Genomic DNA, 15,401 nt, shown 5'->3' on the forward strand with positions numbered 1-15,401 from the left:
CAAATATAAACAAAACATTTTGATTAGCATTTCTACTGCATATTGTAATATATCGTGCACAAAGAAAAATATTAACTTTCAAAAGGTTTACAGCATGAGATCAAGACTTCAGATCATGTAAAACAAAACAAAAATAACACCATAAAACCCATTACATGTAAGATAAAATGTTAAATGAATAAGTGTGACATTAGGAGCAATTTTTGATGAAAAGAAATAAAAACAGAAACAATGTCCTAGGAAGTTCAATGCGAGACTGATTCCAGCAAATCTTTTTGGCTCTGTTTTGTGTCATTGTATGTGTGAATCTGATCCATTTATTTCCATGACTTCCTGGTGGTCTTGGTTGTCTTAGTTCCCCTTTGATGGTCAATAACGCGGTTCCGCAGAACATTGATGTCATACTTCTGCCTCTTTAACTTTTCTGCCAACTCAAACTTCTCCGCATACAGTTGACTGAGCCACTTCCAAAGATCAAGGGCTTTCTCACCAAGCTTCTCCTGGTTGAGATGATCGATGTTGAGCGGTTTGCGGCGCTCCATCAGACATTTGGTCTTCTTCTCGCGCTCTGTCAACCTCTTGCCCTTCTTCTGATCGACCTTTTGCAGGTAGCCACCATAGCCCTTGTTAGAAAGGATCTTCTTTTTCCTGGCATCCTCCTCAGCTCGCAGTTTGGCAGCCTCCTCTTCACGCCGAGCTCGTTCCTCTGCAAAACGTGCCTGCCTCTCTCGATCACGCTCTGCTCTGCTGCGCAGCTGCTCAGCACGATCAGCCCGACGCCGCTCAATACGGTTTTTCAAAGCCACGAGATCATCCTCTTCCTTCTGCCTGGTGGAGAAGTGCAGCTGAATTAGATTCTGCAATTCAGTGAAGTCCTTCTCTGCACGCTTCCGGTGGATGTCATCAAAGTCCACCTTCTCTCCTTCGGGCAGCTTTGGGGCCATAATGTTGGGAACAAACATCTTGGGCTTTGGCTTGGTGTCCTCCTCTGCCTCTTTCTCCTCTTCTTCCTCTATCTCATCCTCTATTTCATCAGTTTTATCTTCTTCAGCCTCTTCTTCCTCCTCAGCCTCTTCTTCAACCTCCTTCTCTTCCTCTTCGTTCACCTCTTCCTGTTCTTCCTCAAAGTCCTCCACAAACTCCTCTGTGTCACACATGGTGCTCTTTCTGAGTGTTTTGTGAAGAGGGGATCACTGAGGCAGGACTGTACAGATCCTAAATGGACTTAGATGATCTCCGTGGATGCCTGGTGGTTTTATAGGGGCCTCCCTCTCCATGTGACATCTACAAAGTGGCTGTTGGGTAAGCTTTTTGAACAGATGCACCTAGGATCTATTTTCTACCTTGTAGGGCCTTGTGTTGTCCTATACTCAGACCCTGACCTCTAACCTTTGACTGCCACCCTAAAACCTTTGTAGTGTGAGGAGCCTATTTCAGACTCAAAACAGATGCACCCTCACACTTGTGCACTGGTAGAGATCATCTTTCACACCATGTCTGATTAGATCAACTAACCACTAATATTTAGGCATTGACTTAATTGGCTAGCATCAATGGTTTCATTCTATCCATTGCTTTGAGTATAAACAATGTCTTTGTGTCAATTTTGAGTTCAAAGAACTCTGGTTAATTCCATTTCTATTTTCCAAAATGATGCAGAGAATTTTGTACCCCACCCCTGAGACAATGAATGGAACCAGATGATGGAAGACAGAGGGATAACAGACAAAGACAGATAAGTGTTTAATGGCATCTATACAACTATTTATGTATTAACATTTAATCTCTACCATTGGAATCTTATAGAACAACCGCCATTAATTTGGTTAAAAAAACACTGAGTCATGCAAAATTCCTGTTAGATATGCAATGTGGGATGCAGGGGTGTGTGTGTGTGTGTTCCTCCACAGGTCTGATTCTTCCAAGACAACCAGATAACTGGTTTTAGTGTAAAATAATTGTGAACTCATAAAAGGTGCACTTATATGCACTTAAGTAGCTGTGTCTGTTTTACACATAACCAATGTGATCTGCTCTTATGTCCTTTAGTAAATTTCTCCTTCGCAATAGTCAGGAGGAGTAATACCTTAAGAATGAAGGATAATTATGTCCCTCTTCTTCCCTTGTTTGATTATAAATAGTTTTATGGTCTCACTGCACCCTTGTACTGAGGGGCGCAAGCATGTTTGTGAGTGACAGGTGGAGGTCTTATTTAAACCAGATTCCTGATTGGTCAGACGAAGCAAGGGCCAGCTGCATCTAACAACAGGGGCCCAGTGTTGAGGACGATTGACAGCACCCCCAAATAACCAGTCAACAGTTTCGTTAGATATACTATACTCCGTAGTATAAACATCATCTTCATCATCAAACTTGGTCCAAAGGAGATCCAGAATCAGACAATACAACCGACAAAAAAAATTTAATAAAAAATAATAATAATAATACATAAACATCCACAATATCACATTTAAAATCTAAAATTCCACTGTTATAAAAAAAATATATATAAAAAGTTGTATATATGTATGAGAAATATTTTAACATTACACGCTATCCTATTGTTTGTACTTTTGTACTGAACGTTCTCTAGAGTGTACTAATTGTACTCGAAGATTAAAGTTTTATATCCAGCATTAAATGCTTTGATTTTTTTAATTTTAAGATAAATTATTTTGTAGAACGGGTTAGATAATGCAGGAAGAAAAACCACCTACAAAAAGTGATGACGTATCCCTTCGATAGCTCTCAGTTGGTAGAGCGGAGGACTGTAGCGGAGCTTCACTGTAATCCTTAGGTCGCTGGTTCGAATCCGGCTCGAAGGAGAAATTTTTAAATTCTTTAGTCTGGAAATACATTATTGTAAGCTGTTAATAACTCAAATTGCCGTCTTACATGCAATGAGTTATGTGTAAGTCAGAAAGCATATAGATGCAAATTAAGCTATTCATTACTTCAAAAAAAAATTATACAAAGTGAACTAAAACGATAAAACGATTGTTCATACATATACACGTATATAAATATATATATTCGATAGGTAAACATATATGGATAGCATACCTACCATCATGCTTAAAGTGTACCGGCCTACATCAAAACAGTAAGTGTCTTTAAAGCATTCTGAAATAACAAGCTTCTAGAGGCATTGTCATTTAAAAAAATAACTGTATTATATTACATACGTTCCCACATGTGGAATTTATTTTGTTGCCACAGGTGAAACGTTGAACAGGTGAACAGCGCCATCGTGTGGACATAGACGGACTTTATGAATCTGTAACAATTCGATTTTTACCATCTTTCATTTCACACATCAGCCTGAGAATATGTCCAGTCATTATTGTTCACGGACTGAGGTTGATAATACAAAAAAAAAAAACAATTTTAATACAAATAAATAAATAATTATAGTGTAGCCGTCAAGCTTACGTAACATGGAGGCGTGGCCAAACAATTCATCCATTTGAGTCACTGCTAATGTCCTTTTGTAGAGTCAACAAACATGTCTAAACTTTCATATATATATTTTTTGTCCTTTGGGTTAACGACGACGTTTCTGAAGAGCTAACTTTTGCGCGTTTCACTCTGTCTTTGTGTTTTAGGTAAGCAGTCAATATTGTAATGTTTTTAAGTAGCATATTATGTGACATAACGTTTCACTGTGTCGTTGCTTAAATATAGCCCTCAAAATAACTCTAAAATTGTTACAAAATTACTTAATCAATACGCAAAAATAGTGCCAGTGTCTTCGTATTAACAAAACCCAGGAAAATTTGTTAGAAAATAGATAATAGCATAAACAATCAAATGTGTTAAAAGAGTTTAGGTAGTAAATCAATACATTGATTGCTTAACATGAAGTTTAAAACAGTGTTTGGACTTGAAGCTGAGTAAAACGTTCTTAAAAAAATCCACTTAAAATTACCATTACACCAGATAGTTACAGGTATTTGCTAAATACCTAAAAGACTTAGTTTTCAGAAAAAGTTTAGCACCATCTGTTTGATGATGCTACTTGGTTTGATGCAGTTAAGTTCGTAAATATGGTGTTTAACGCTCAAATGTTATTTAACAATTATATATATATATATATATATGTATGTATGTATGTATGTATATGTAATTATGTATGTGAATTATATACAAATTCAAATATATATCACTTATTTGTTTATGTACAGGTCAGCTATGCTTTTTAGCGGAATCGGCATCGGTCACCAAAGAAATTTCAGCAGACTGCGTGACAGGACAGCATCCCGTGAGTACTAAGTAAATGAGCGAGACAACATTTACAGTTACACTTTATTAAACAAGCACAATGTGGGAGGATGAGAAACACTGTTTACAGCAATGGAGAGACACCCAGATAGAGAGGAGGAGTAAACGGGGACTGAGAAGGTGTACAAGACAGTTGCCAGTCTGAAAAGAGCGAGATCACGAACATTTGTGGTAGAGACAGAACAAGCATGCAAAGGAGAAATCAAGAAAAACGTAGTGCAAGCAAGCAGCCTGAGGAGAGGCTTAGTAGTTTACTGCATGGACAGTCTACAAATGCTTTAAAATGTTTTCATAAAGGAGAGAGTAAAATTGATCAACAATAATTCTTTATATCAAAAATATACCAATGGGTCTATAACTACATGAAATAGAGAAAGCACATACAATATTAAATATTTACATTTTGTATGTGGGTATTTTTCAAATCTCTTATATACACAAAAATTTAGTCCCAAACAGTACAAACATGAACCCAACGTTGGCACAACATTGCAGCTGTGCAGATCTCAGAGCCACAACGTAATTCCAATGTTGTCAGGATGTTGCTGACCGCTTGGGTGAAGTCCCTGTGATAATGTACAGTCTGATTGTTTTCAAAGTGGTATGTGTTGATGTGCTTATAGAGAGAATCATGCACTCCCTTCAATCGCTTCAATTTTGGTTTCCTCTGTAGAAATGCAAAATGTAACAACTCAAAAAAGGTGCCAAAACAAAACGGGCATCTGCGAAGTCCTGCTGACCACTTTATATTGACGATTTCTGAAAAACACAAGAAAATGCCAATGAAGTATAAGAATGTGACAGAAAGAAAAAACAGAAACACTTGAAAAAAAAGGTTATTTTAATAATTGATATATATTTACACAACATTTTATTTCCCCCACACATCAAGTGACAGACCTGATGTTTAAGAGCTGCTCTGCCTCTGGACTTTTGAGACTGTGGCAGGTCCAGACTCCTCGCTGTGTCGTTTTCCAGATGTCTGGAAGGTGCCGCTGTGAAGCCCTCGTCCTGACAATGACATTTAAAAATGATAATGCTGACTTGAAAATCTGTATGACATTAGACGGCCCTCTGTTTAAATGTGGAGGTCATTACCTGGCTGTACAGCAGCACCAGATATCTGCTGTGATTCTTGCCTGTAGCACATTGTGCTACTAGTGTTGCCTGAAAAACCTGCAAGATAAACGATCATGACAAGTTCTGCATATAGAAAAATAACAATACTGCTGAGATTTAATGACAGACTGTTGATTATTGCAGGTACTGATGTGTCATTGGCATGGCATTCATACCTTGAGGTGGCATGATGCTGCTTGTTTGGTGGTCTCCTTGTGAGTAAACCAACGTTCTGCCATGCCATTCATCTTGAGAATAGCCTGAGATTAATTAAAGAAAATCTATCAGATATAGTGGTGTGTATGTTATAATTAGTTAATTTACAGTTTCATTTTTAATTGAAATTAAAATGTACAGACATGCCTAATACAGTGTAGCACGTATACAATATAGAGAAGTTAGGGAGTGTCCAAACCTGAAGGTGCACTGATGTCCTTGGTCACATCTCCTGTTTGGAAACCATTTATTGTTGTGGAATTGTCATTATTGCCATTAGGGTTGGATGGCACCATTGCCAGCAGTCCTGTAGGGAGAGAGGCATCAGTCAGAGGAGAACACAAACTTGTTCAATCCAGATTTTCTGCTATTTTTCTGCCAATCCAGGCATCCAATCAAACACAATTTACAAAACTCCTTTCAGAAATCAGCCCTCCATATCCAGAAGACTATACGTTTATAAGAATTAATCGCATTTATTTTTTTTGTAGGATTAAGTCTTTAGCTGTCAAGAAATGTTGCAGTCTTTTCCCGTAGTTTTTGTCTTACCCAGGCCACGGTAGCAGGACAGTTGCTGGTAGATCTGTTTCATACGCTCTATGTTGAGGCGGCTTGCCTCCGCGTGATGCACCATGGGTTTGGGGTAGTGTACACCAATTATACATTTGGCTGCTTTCTGGACGCTTTCAGGAGCATTCCAGGGCTCGTAGATATACTTTGCTGGGAAACCCCTTAACACTGGCAAATATCGCCTTAAGCAGATAAAAGAGAGTAGATTTTATATACATGGGTTAAAGTCGAGATGTCCCATTTTGGTGTCCACATCAAATTACATTAATAAAGGTGATTTGAAAGCATATTAAATGTGAGTTAAAATGTTTACTTTAATGTTTCAGTGTTTTTTAAAGGTATTTTTCATAATAATTTAAAATGTTCTTTGTTTCCGCTGTAGAGTTGCAACTAACCGTATGTAGTCTCCGTTGGGGTCAGTGCGGCGGCCGAAGCCCACAGGACAGTAGCAGTGGAAGAATTGCTGGAAGAAGGAGCTACAGGACAGCCACATCCAGCTTCCTGCATTCACGCTCCAGTCTGCGTCCAGCAACAGCTCCTCGAAAACCTGTGAAGACAAGTGCATGTGAGTGCTGCCACTGAAATTGTCATATTAGTAAAATCACAATCATGAGCTCCTCATACTTTCATTCCCTCCTCCCAGCTGATCCACAGGTCTCCGCGGGTGAGGAAACAAGCGACTGCGTGTCGGGCCAGATGGTGGATCCAGCCCTCTTGTCTCAGTTGGGTCATGATGGCATCGATCCAGGGGAAACCAGTCCTGCCCTCAGCCCACTTGGCCAAAGCCTCCGGGTTTTTGTCCCATGGGATCTGAACGCAAATAGGATTGCCTTCCATCTTGTCAAAGCGTGGGTTGTTGGTGGCAGCCGTGTAGAAGAATTCACGCCACAGTAATTGGCCATAGAGGGACAGAGGAGGTGAGCTGTTCTTTTTGACCTGTGGGGAAAAGGTTATCATTCAGCTAACTCTCTACATGTTTCCCCGTGTCCGTTTAACATTAGCCATGTCATTTGAAGTACAGTGACATACAGATATGATAACGTGCTGACCTTTCTGTAGAGATCTGTGAGTTTGAAGTAGAAAAGTCGACAGGAGAGGCAGCCGAATCTTAAATATGGACTGAGGCCAGTGGGACTGGCCAACAGTGAATTGGCATTCATTCTTGGACGCTCAAAGTTGGCAACCCAAGCCTAGAACAAAAAAGTGGGTTATGAAAGAATCATTAATTTACAGTGCTTGCCAATAAGCCAGTGGTCAGCTTGACTTATAAACTTTACATCTTGTTTTCTGTGATTTGTTGAACAAGTTATAAGGTAAACATACACCATGACTCAAAAGATTGAGGTTGGTATGATTTTTAATGTATCTGAGAGAAGTCTCTTATGCTCACCGAAGCTGCGTTTATTGGATCAAAAATACAGTAAAAACAGTATACTATCAATGTACATTCACTGTACATCATTCTTGCTGAATAAAAGTAGAATAAAATAATTAATTAAATAAAAATGACACCAAAATCTGAATGTCAGTGTTGATGTTGAGGATTATTTTTAAGGAATAATATATGATCATCTGGAAAGCATCAGCTAAAATGGGTCAGATTATTATCAACTCACTAAATGTCATTGTTTTCAATAAAAAAGTGGATTTCTGCATTTTTATAATTTGTTTAGTTATATTTCTAACATTTCAATCCTACAGCTATAAATGTGTGATTCATGGAGTGTCTCCAACCTTCCTCTCCAGGTGCCGCTCCAGACGAGTGAGGGCCTCTGTTTCTCCTCCAGGCCACACAGCTGAGGACAGACCTTCTGTGTCAAAGCCTGTTCCAGAAAAACAAATCATCAGCAATTCCCATTTTTAAAGGGAAACTTTCAAACATAAAGACCGTTTGACTGATTGCGGTTTAAGGATGTAATGCATCATGTAGGTGAGTAGTTTAGTCTTCCATACACTTTAGCTTTGAAGCTATTTTTTTAAAGATAGTTGACTAACCAAGCTCTTCCAAAGAAGGAACCCCAAACTTCTCATCGTGGTCTTCAGAGACCGGCGTGGTGCACATCCCCATGACTTCTGCTGTGATGGTCTCTGCCGGGGTCTCCACCGCCTCCATCCTGCTGATGAGGGTCTGGAAGCGCTTGTACGTGAGCGGAGACTGGCCTCCATTCAGCTCGATGATCCTGAGAGACGACAATACACCAGTGAGTAAGAAAAAGAATATCAGTTACAGTGGACTCTGCCTTAAAAATGTTACTGGCCAACTGTTGCCTTTCACCACACCAGACAAGCTCTTGATCTTTTCTAATGTCAGTCTATGGCAGTCCGAGTGTGTTTGAATAGGGGTTGAGTACAGACATAATTTTATAGAGGTGAAAATACAATAATACGTTGCTGCAGTGGGACTTACATACATGTTTAAAATTGGCATAATGATTTAGGAAAGTGCTGTAAAGCAAGCAGTGTCATTCAAGGGGGCAGAGCTTAGCAAAAGGTCGGTTACAACAAAAGTGTTATGGATTTAGAAGTTCTTACTTGTCCAGATCGTAGAGTGTGTGAGAGATGCGAACTATCACCTCCACACCTGACTCACTGGCCAGCTTCTTGATGGCCGCGTCTCGCTCCTTTCCAAATGGCTCTGAGTCGTACTCGTAGGACAGACGAGTAATGTTCCACTCCTGGATGCATTACAAGATCAGACCATTAGGGGGAGTCAAATATTCATTCATAGACACACAATAGTGAGAGAGAGAGAGCCAAGTCACCACATGAGAAAGATTAGATGAAAATTTAAAGACATTTAAAGAGCTTTTTGTTGTTGTTGTTGTTGTTGTTCTTTCTAATCCAGGATATTTCATAAATCAAAAATGTTTCCCTGGTGCAAGATTATTACTATTATTACAAAAAGTCAACTGAAACCTTAAAGAGCCTGGGGAAGACATCGGTAGGTTGGCCACGGATAACAAAGAGTCGTGAGTTGAGTTTGCGGAGGCTGGCATCCAAGTCTTCCAAACACTGCAGTAAAAACCTGAGCAACAAGAGACATGACATGTATTTATAGCCACATACTGACAAATAATATCATGCACATAATATAAATCTAATAATAAGGCAGTTATACTCTCACAATAACTATTGCAATGCTATTGCACTGTGCAACAGAATATATTGAAGTGTAAAACATTTCAAAGAGGGCAAGGCATTGATCAGGTTAAGGGTGAAAATATAAACTATCTGCTGAGAGAATAACTGCTAAAATAATTATAGATTATTACTTGCTGAAGCTACAATGTACTGCAAAAGGTTTCGACCCTGTTTTACACTTTTTTTTACAAAACAATATGAGAAAATCAAACTCTTTTTTTATTTGTAAACACTCAAACATTTTCATAAGAAAATACAGAACAGATGACTCAGTTTGGCACCACTGGCAACTGCTAACTGAACATTGATATGTTTATTATGCACTGAGCTGAAATTAAAAAAGGTTGTCACCCTTATATAGTTGTCATTATGCATGTACAAACACTCATTCATCATTCATGAGATGCATTCCAATGACATTGAATTCACTGTTCTGCTGAACACAAAAATGAATAACTTTGGAGGTTTTAAACCTTAGAAAAATCCAGTGATTATTTCATCCTCAACCACGTAACTTGCAAACAAGACCTTACATTTACAATTATTCATCCGTGGCATTTGCTTGCACCATAGTGAATAAACTATGAATGGTGCAGTCCTGTGTAAAATGAGAATAATGTGGGTGGTTGCAGGAGCAATGATACAAGGTTAGTAATGTATTGTGAGGGGTTTTAATATGTTTTTATGTGAATAATAGTGTTTTAGGTGGTTGCTTACTGGTCCAAGTTAAATAAATCCAGTCGTGTCTTTTTTAGATATGACTTTGCTCCCTTCTTCAGTGTAAGAATACATTGTTGCACTATTTAATAATAGGAATATTTTGTGTCCCATTATTAGTGTGGCTTTCACATGTAAATCATTTCTTTTTTTTTTTTTAAAGCACTGGATGGGAATTTATTAAATGATGCCAATTATGATACAATGAATAATTTAATATTATGTTCATTCAGTGAAATAGTGAGTTTTCAATTCAATTTAATTCAGTCCATATATTAGATGAAGACTAATTTATTTTCCCATTGGTAAATTGGGTCAGTTTACCAAAAGAACCACGTCATGTGAGAAATCTGTTCACATTATGTACAGAAGGTTTAATTTCCGGTGTAGTGCTATTGAAAAGTGGTCCAGAAAACCCAATGGATCTTTTAAAGTAGCTCGTAACAACAAACTGAAGAGCACTTGGCCATGATGCGGTGTGTTATTGACCCAGAAACCCAGTTCCTATTGTCTGCAGGATCTCACATAACCTCAAGAGCTGAGTAAGTGAAAAACTCCAGTCTCCAGAGCTGAACTCTCCTCCACAACTAGACAACCTCGGATAATCCTGGCCAAACTATACTTGATCTCAAATGAAAGCTCTCTAAAACTACGGTGTTATCATTGTCAGACAAAAGATGTTACGTAATATGCATTTGGAGGATTCCTGTCTGGGTGCAGACACTAGCTGAATATGTCTTGGCATGAAAGTTTTGCATAATCTTCAATACAAAAACCTTATTCCATTTGATATATGATATTCCTGTATCTCTCTGGACTGTAAAACTAACCATAAGATGCTAAAGAAAGTAGCCTGGTACCCTACAGATTAGCTAATTAAATATTTATTTAGCGTCACATGGATTAAGGTCTGTTTAAGGATGATTCATCATGGTTCTCTGATAGCGTTATCAAAAGCAAGATGGATAAACTGAATATAGCAAGAAAGGGGTCTGAGCCATGTCGATTGACCAGTATAATCAAAGACTAACTTAATATCATAGCAGATTTGCATTTAATTGTATAGCACATCTGAAAACAGCAAGCAATGATGACAACACAGTGGCAGATGATACTAGAGAAGTAAATCTCTATTTGGTGCGCAAGAAATATTTCTTAGTGTTATCAGTGTTAAAAATAGTTGTGCTGCCTGTTATGTTTTTGAAAATCAAGGTAGATTTTCTAAGGATTCTTTGATAAATAGAAATTTTGAAATTACAGCATTAATTGGAAATCGATCTATTGTAACAATATAAATGTATTTACTGTAACTTCTGATTAATGCATTCTTGCTGAATAAAAGTATTAATTTCTTTCAGAAAAACTCCAACTAATCTTACTGACAAACTTTTGAGCGGTAAAAAATACACCTAATAATGCAGTCCACATGTAGCAGGATGCAGCACACCATACAAACGTTACTCTGATTAGAAACAGCTGCGTTTAGAGGCTGACAGCTCAACTAAAACAGTGGGGACCAGAAGTCTAGAAATAGTTCAGAATCTGTTTTTTTTTTTTTTTTGCTTCATTTAACATTTTTTATATTTTCGAAATCCTAACATGGAAAAAGATCCCACAATTTCAACATGCTCTGTTTTTGTTCAAGTGGTTGTTTGTCTTCTGTCATCTAACGTACAAGCCATCCATCCACTTTTTGTGTAGCTGTGGTTTTAAAAATCTCCCTGGGTTATCATGGTATTTTGAAATTTATTTAGTGACAGGCCAAAATCCTGTCTGGCAGCTGGCACCTGAACTATGAAATAGATAGTGTTTTAAAAAGGTCACTAGGGCGCGTCACTGTTACAGAATCTGATGCTCATTCACAGATGATTCATACATCTGTCCTTTTATTTCCATACTGTTGTATGATCCTGCCTTCTCTGAATCTGCTTGCAGGAAACGTTGTCCTCTGCACGCAGTCAGTGATGATGTGTAAATCCCTGTCTAAGCCGTAGACTCCCTCTCTTTGTCATTGACTCACAGCCGTATGATCAGAATCAAAGACTGATGTCTCCCAGTCGTCTGACCCAGTGACACACAAACAGAACCCAGGTCAGACAGAGCACTGCAGTATCATATTATAGGACAAGCTGCATCATTGTTGTAATGATTGCAGAGATGATATATAATGCATCAAGTTCAAATGTAAAATCAAAGTCAATCAACTTTGTGTTGTATGTTTGCAGTCACCTTTCTATGAATGTGCACTACAGTTTTTATTTTTTCCTAAATCAACTCGTCAGTTTATCAAAGCCATGCATAATTATTCTGATTTCATATACTTTATTAGACTGATTTTACAGAGCCAGTAAAAGATTTAGTAACCAAGCACATTAAAAAAAATCTAAAACCTATTGTTTTCACTTGATTATTTTATATCTTGAAAATTGTACTAACTTTCTCAGTTTATGTAAACTAGGGTGGTACCAGAGCCTATTTTGATTATATGGTGAATAAAGTAGGTCACCACAGCTGAGCACATTACAAAACATTTTGTAGTACTCATTATGATCACCCTCTATAAAACACAATGGAGACACAAGAGGGCGGATGAAGGCGCGAGATACTAAGCACTGTTACATCATCACCCAGCGTGCAATCAGATCACCGGTGTTGTCCAGCAATAGGCCTCACTTCGAGTGTGAGCCAACATGCATTTATAGAAATGGACATACTTGCACACACACCACATGCTACAGTGATTGGATATATTGCAGAGGGTGTAAAAAGCTTTTTAAAACAGCACAGATGTGTCATTTACTCACCCCTGGTCGTTCCACACCCATATCATTTACTTTCTAACGTGAATCACAAAAAAAGATATTTATAAATTTATCAGACATGACTTACAGTGCTCTTTTTTTACCAGTATGTGTGTTCCCTGGGAATTGAACCCATGACCCATACCCAGAATGTCCAAGCTGGTCTTTTCCATACAATCAAGCTAGATTTGGAGTGAATATTAAATTTCAGTCTGTTTCAGTCTCAATCATAAGACTTGTATATAGTGAAACTTTTTTGTCCATTTTGCAGCTTACAGGCTCAAGTTCCCATCTACTTTTATTTCATGGAAGAACACATTTTTCAGAACTCCTTGTGTTCTGTGTTGGAAACTACATGAGGGTAAGTAAATAAAGACATATTCTTTTATGGATAAACTACCCCTTTAAGAGTTTAAGAGATGTATAGTAAGCAAGCATGGGTGTGGAAGACCGATGCAAGGGTCTGTATTATGTAATACTTCTTGTAGTACAAGAACACAAAACAAAGACTGTAACTAATGCAGATGTTAAGCTTTTTGTATATGCAACTTTATGGATATGAAAAAAAAAAAAAAAAAAAAAAAAATATATATATATATATATATATATATATATATATATATAATATTTAGTCTTTAAATATATATTTTTTTATATTACTGGAATACGATTTCAGTAGTCTAACCACTGCCAAAATATATACCTCCACGTGCTGAGCATTTAGCAGCAACTCACTGACAGTTTACGTGGTTGAGATTTATCCGTGACTTCACTGGGACACGGGGTCAGAAAAAGTTTATGAACCCATTTTGGCTCCTCTTTAAAAACGAAAATAGCCGTACATATAAACCTTGACTTTGTAGAAGTCAGTGTTTTATTACAATGTCATTCAGAAACCTATTCAGAAGTGCCCTGACACTGATGGCAAGCTGCAATCTGTCAGTAGTTTTATATTGATTATGTTATTATAATGGACCCAAGTTAACATGAACTGACAATGGACAGTTGTATTTTTACTAAATAACATGAATAATGATGAGTAATACATTTTTTACAGTTTGCTTTAATTTTGCTTAATGCATTAATGTATGTAATTATAAAATGTTAGCAATAATTAGTATATTAAAAAGTATACTAAGAGTAGAATAGAAAATATTCAGTGAAATAGATTAGAATAGTAACAGAATGGATAGATTGCAGTATATTGACAGTAGCCTATTATTTTTATTTTTTTGTTAGAAACAGATGATTATTAGTAGACTACTGCAAATAAGATTTTGCAGTGCATTCCAAACACACATATTTTAATATTTGGCGTCCGATCCATTACCTCCACCTGCTGATGCCGACGTTGGAGGATCCGGCGAACCAGGGGTCGAGGATGTACACACAGCGGACAGTGTCCGCTCCCTGGATAGAGTCTCTGAGTGAAGGATTGTCGTGGAGCCGCAAGCCCTTCCTGAACCAGTGGACCGTGTTTACCACCATTACTCCACTTAAAATCCCTTCAACCGTTTGTAGTATGCTGTGGGTGCTTCGATACAGACCTCCTTCGCGTTGCCTTTACTACACGCTCCAAGAAGAAACTGCTTTCAGAAGCGTAAAAAAAACGACAAGTTATCTAATTAAGTCACTATGTATGCGCGTGATTGTGGATTATATACTGCAAAAAATAATTAGCCTTGCTCTAACAAAACACTATCCATCTTTATTTCCAATGATTTGGAACACGACCAAAGTTGAAGCATTGGGGCGCGCGCTGGCTACCGCGCAACGGCCGAATACACGACCGGCTTTAGGACCAGGGCGCAACTCAAACTACACTTCCCTGTTGTATAACTTGTTTTTCTGAATTACCCAAAATAATCAACAATACTGTACATGTTTTATATCTCGCCTGTGAAGCAAGTTGATCTGCGAGTTGACTTAAATATCAGTGCGCGCAGTCTTCCATTTGAAGTCAATTCAGAGACGAGCGAGCCCTAAATCAGCGCGATTATGTAAATATTAATATTGGCCCGAGCCCTTCGAACCGCGTTACTGACAGCTGTCGCAAAATAAAGCAATATCCCGCATGAAGTTAGATCTCATATTAGGTATTCAGCGTGTCTTGGTTGTTTCCTTCAACGTTATGTCCACTTGTAAATATTTTTCCCACGGAGAAGGTTCCATAGACTTCCAGCCATGCAATTCAATCGGTAGACTAAACTCCACCTAGTGGATTGCGCACATGAAATAGCGCGTTCTGTTTGGTCAAGCCCTAGAGTGACGTAGTGATCCTCAGTCACGTTCCTTTGGTGTGATTAAATAACTCACTAACCAGTTATATTTAATAAAATGCTGTTCATTACATGTTGTGAATGAACATTAGTCTTGATGTTGTTTATGTAAATATGCACATATATACATATAATTACAATGCTGTTGTTTATAAAAAATATTAATTGCATTTGTAAACATTATAAAAAATTGATGTATGTGAAAACTGCATATATTAACATTGCAAGGTTTGATTTATACGTTGCCACTCCATAAAGACCATCAGAGACTGGTGTT

The 15,401-nt window shown here is 37.9% G+C and overlaps 2 protein-coding genes across 2 annotated transcripts; both read right to left on the reverse strand.

Annotated features, from left to right (window-relative positions):
• Positions 1-107: 107 nt before the first annotated feature.
• LOC127956147 (troponin T, cardiac muscle isoforms-like) lies at positions 108-1,236 on the reverse strand. Its single transcript, XM_052553882.1, has one exon. It carries the CDS (start codon positions 1,155-1,157, stop codon positions 318-320), a length of 840 nt encoding a protein of 279 aa, XP_052409842.1. The 5' UTR covers positions 1,158-1,236; the 3' UTR covers positions 108-317.
• A 3,055-nt stretch (positions 1,237-4,291) lies between these two features.
• On the reverse strand, positions 4,292-15,092 carry LOC127956144 (cryptochrome-1). The gene is made up of 14 exons (XM_052553880.1): positions 14,176-15,092; positions 9,103-9,211; positions 8,719-8,861; positions 8,182-8,366; positions 7,921-8,009; positions 7,236-7,376; positions 6,811-7,122; positions 6,582-6,733; positions 6,166-6,368; positions 5,816-5,923; positions 5,577-5,660; positions 5,380-5,457; positions 5,182-5,292; positions 4,292-5,040 (listed from the first exon to the last, which is right to left on the reverse strand). The coding sequence occupies exons 1-13, from the start codon at positions 14,331-14,333 to the stop codon at positions 5,189-5,191; spliced, it is 1,866 nt and encodes a 621-aa protein (XP_052409840.1). The 5' UTR covers positions 14,334-15,092; the 3' UTR covers positions 4,292-5,040; positions 5,182-5,188.
• Between the last annotated feature and the right edge of the window lie 309 nt (positions 15,093-15,401).

The sequence above is a fragment of the Carassius gibelio genome, chromosome B4 (assembly GCF_023724105.1).
Source record: "Carassius gibelio isolate Cgi1373 ecotype wild population from Czech Republic chromosome B4, carGib1.2-hapl.c, whole genome shotgun sequence".
Taxonomy (NCBI): Eukaryota; Metazoa; Chordata; class Actinopteri; order Cypriniformes; family Cyprinidae; genus Carassius; species Carassius gibelio.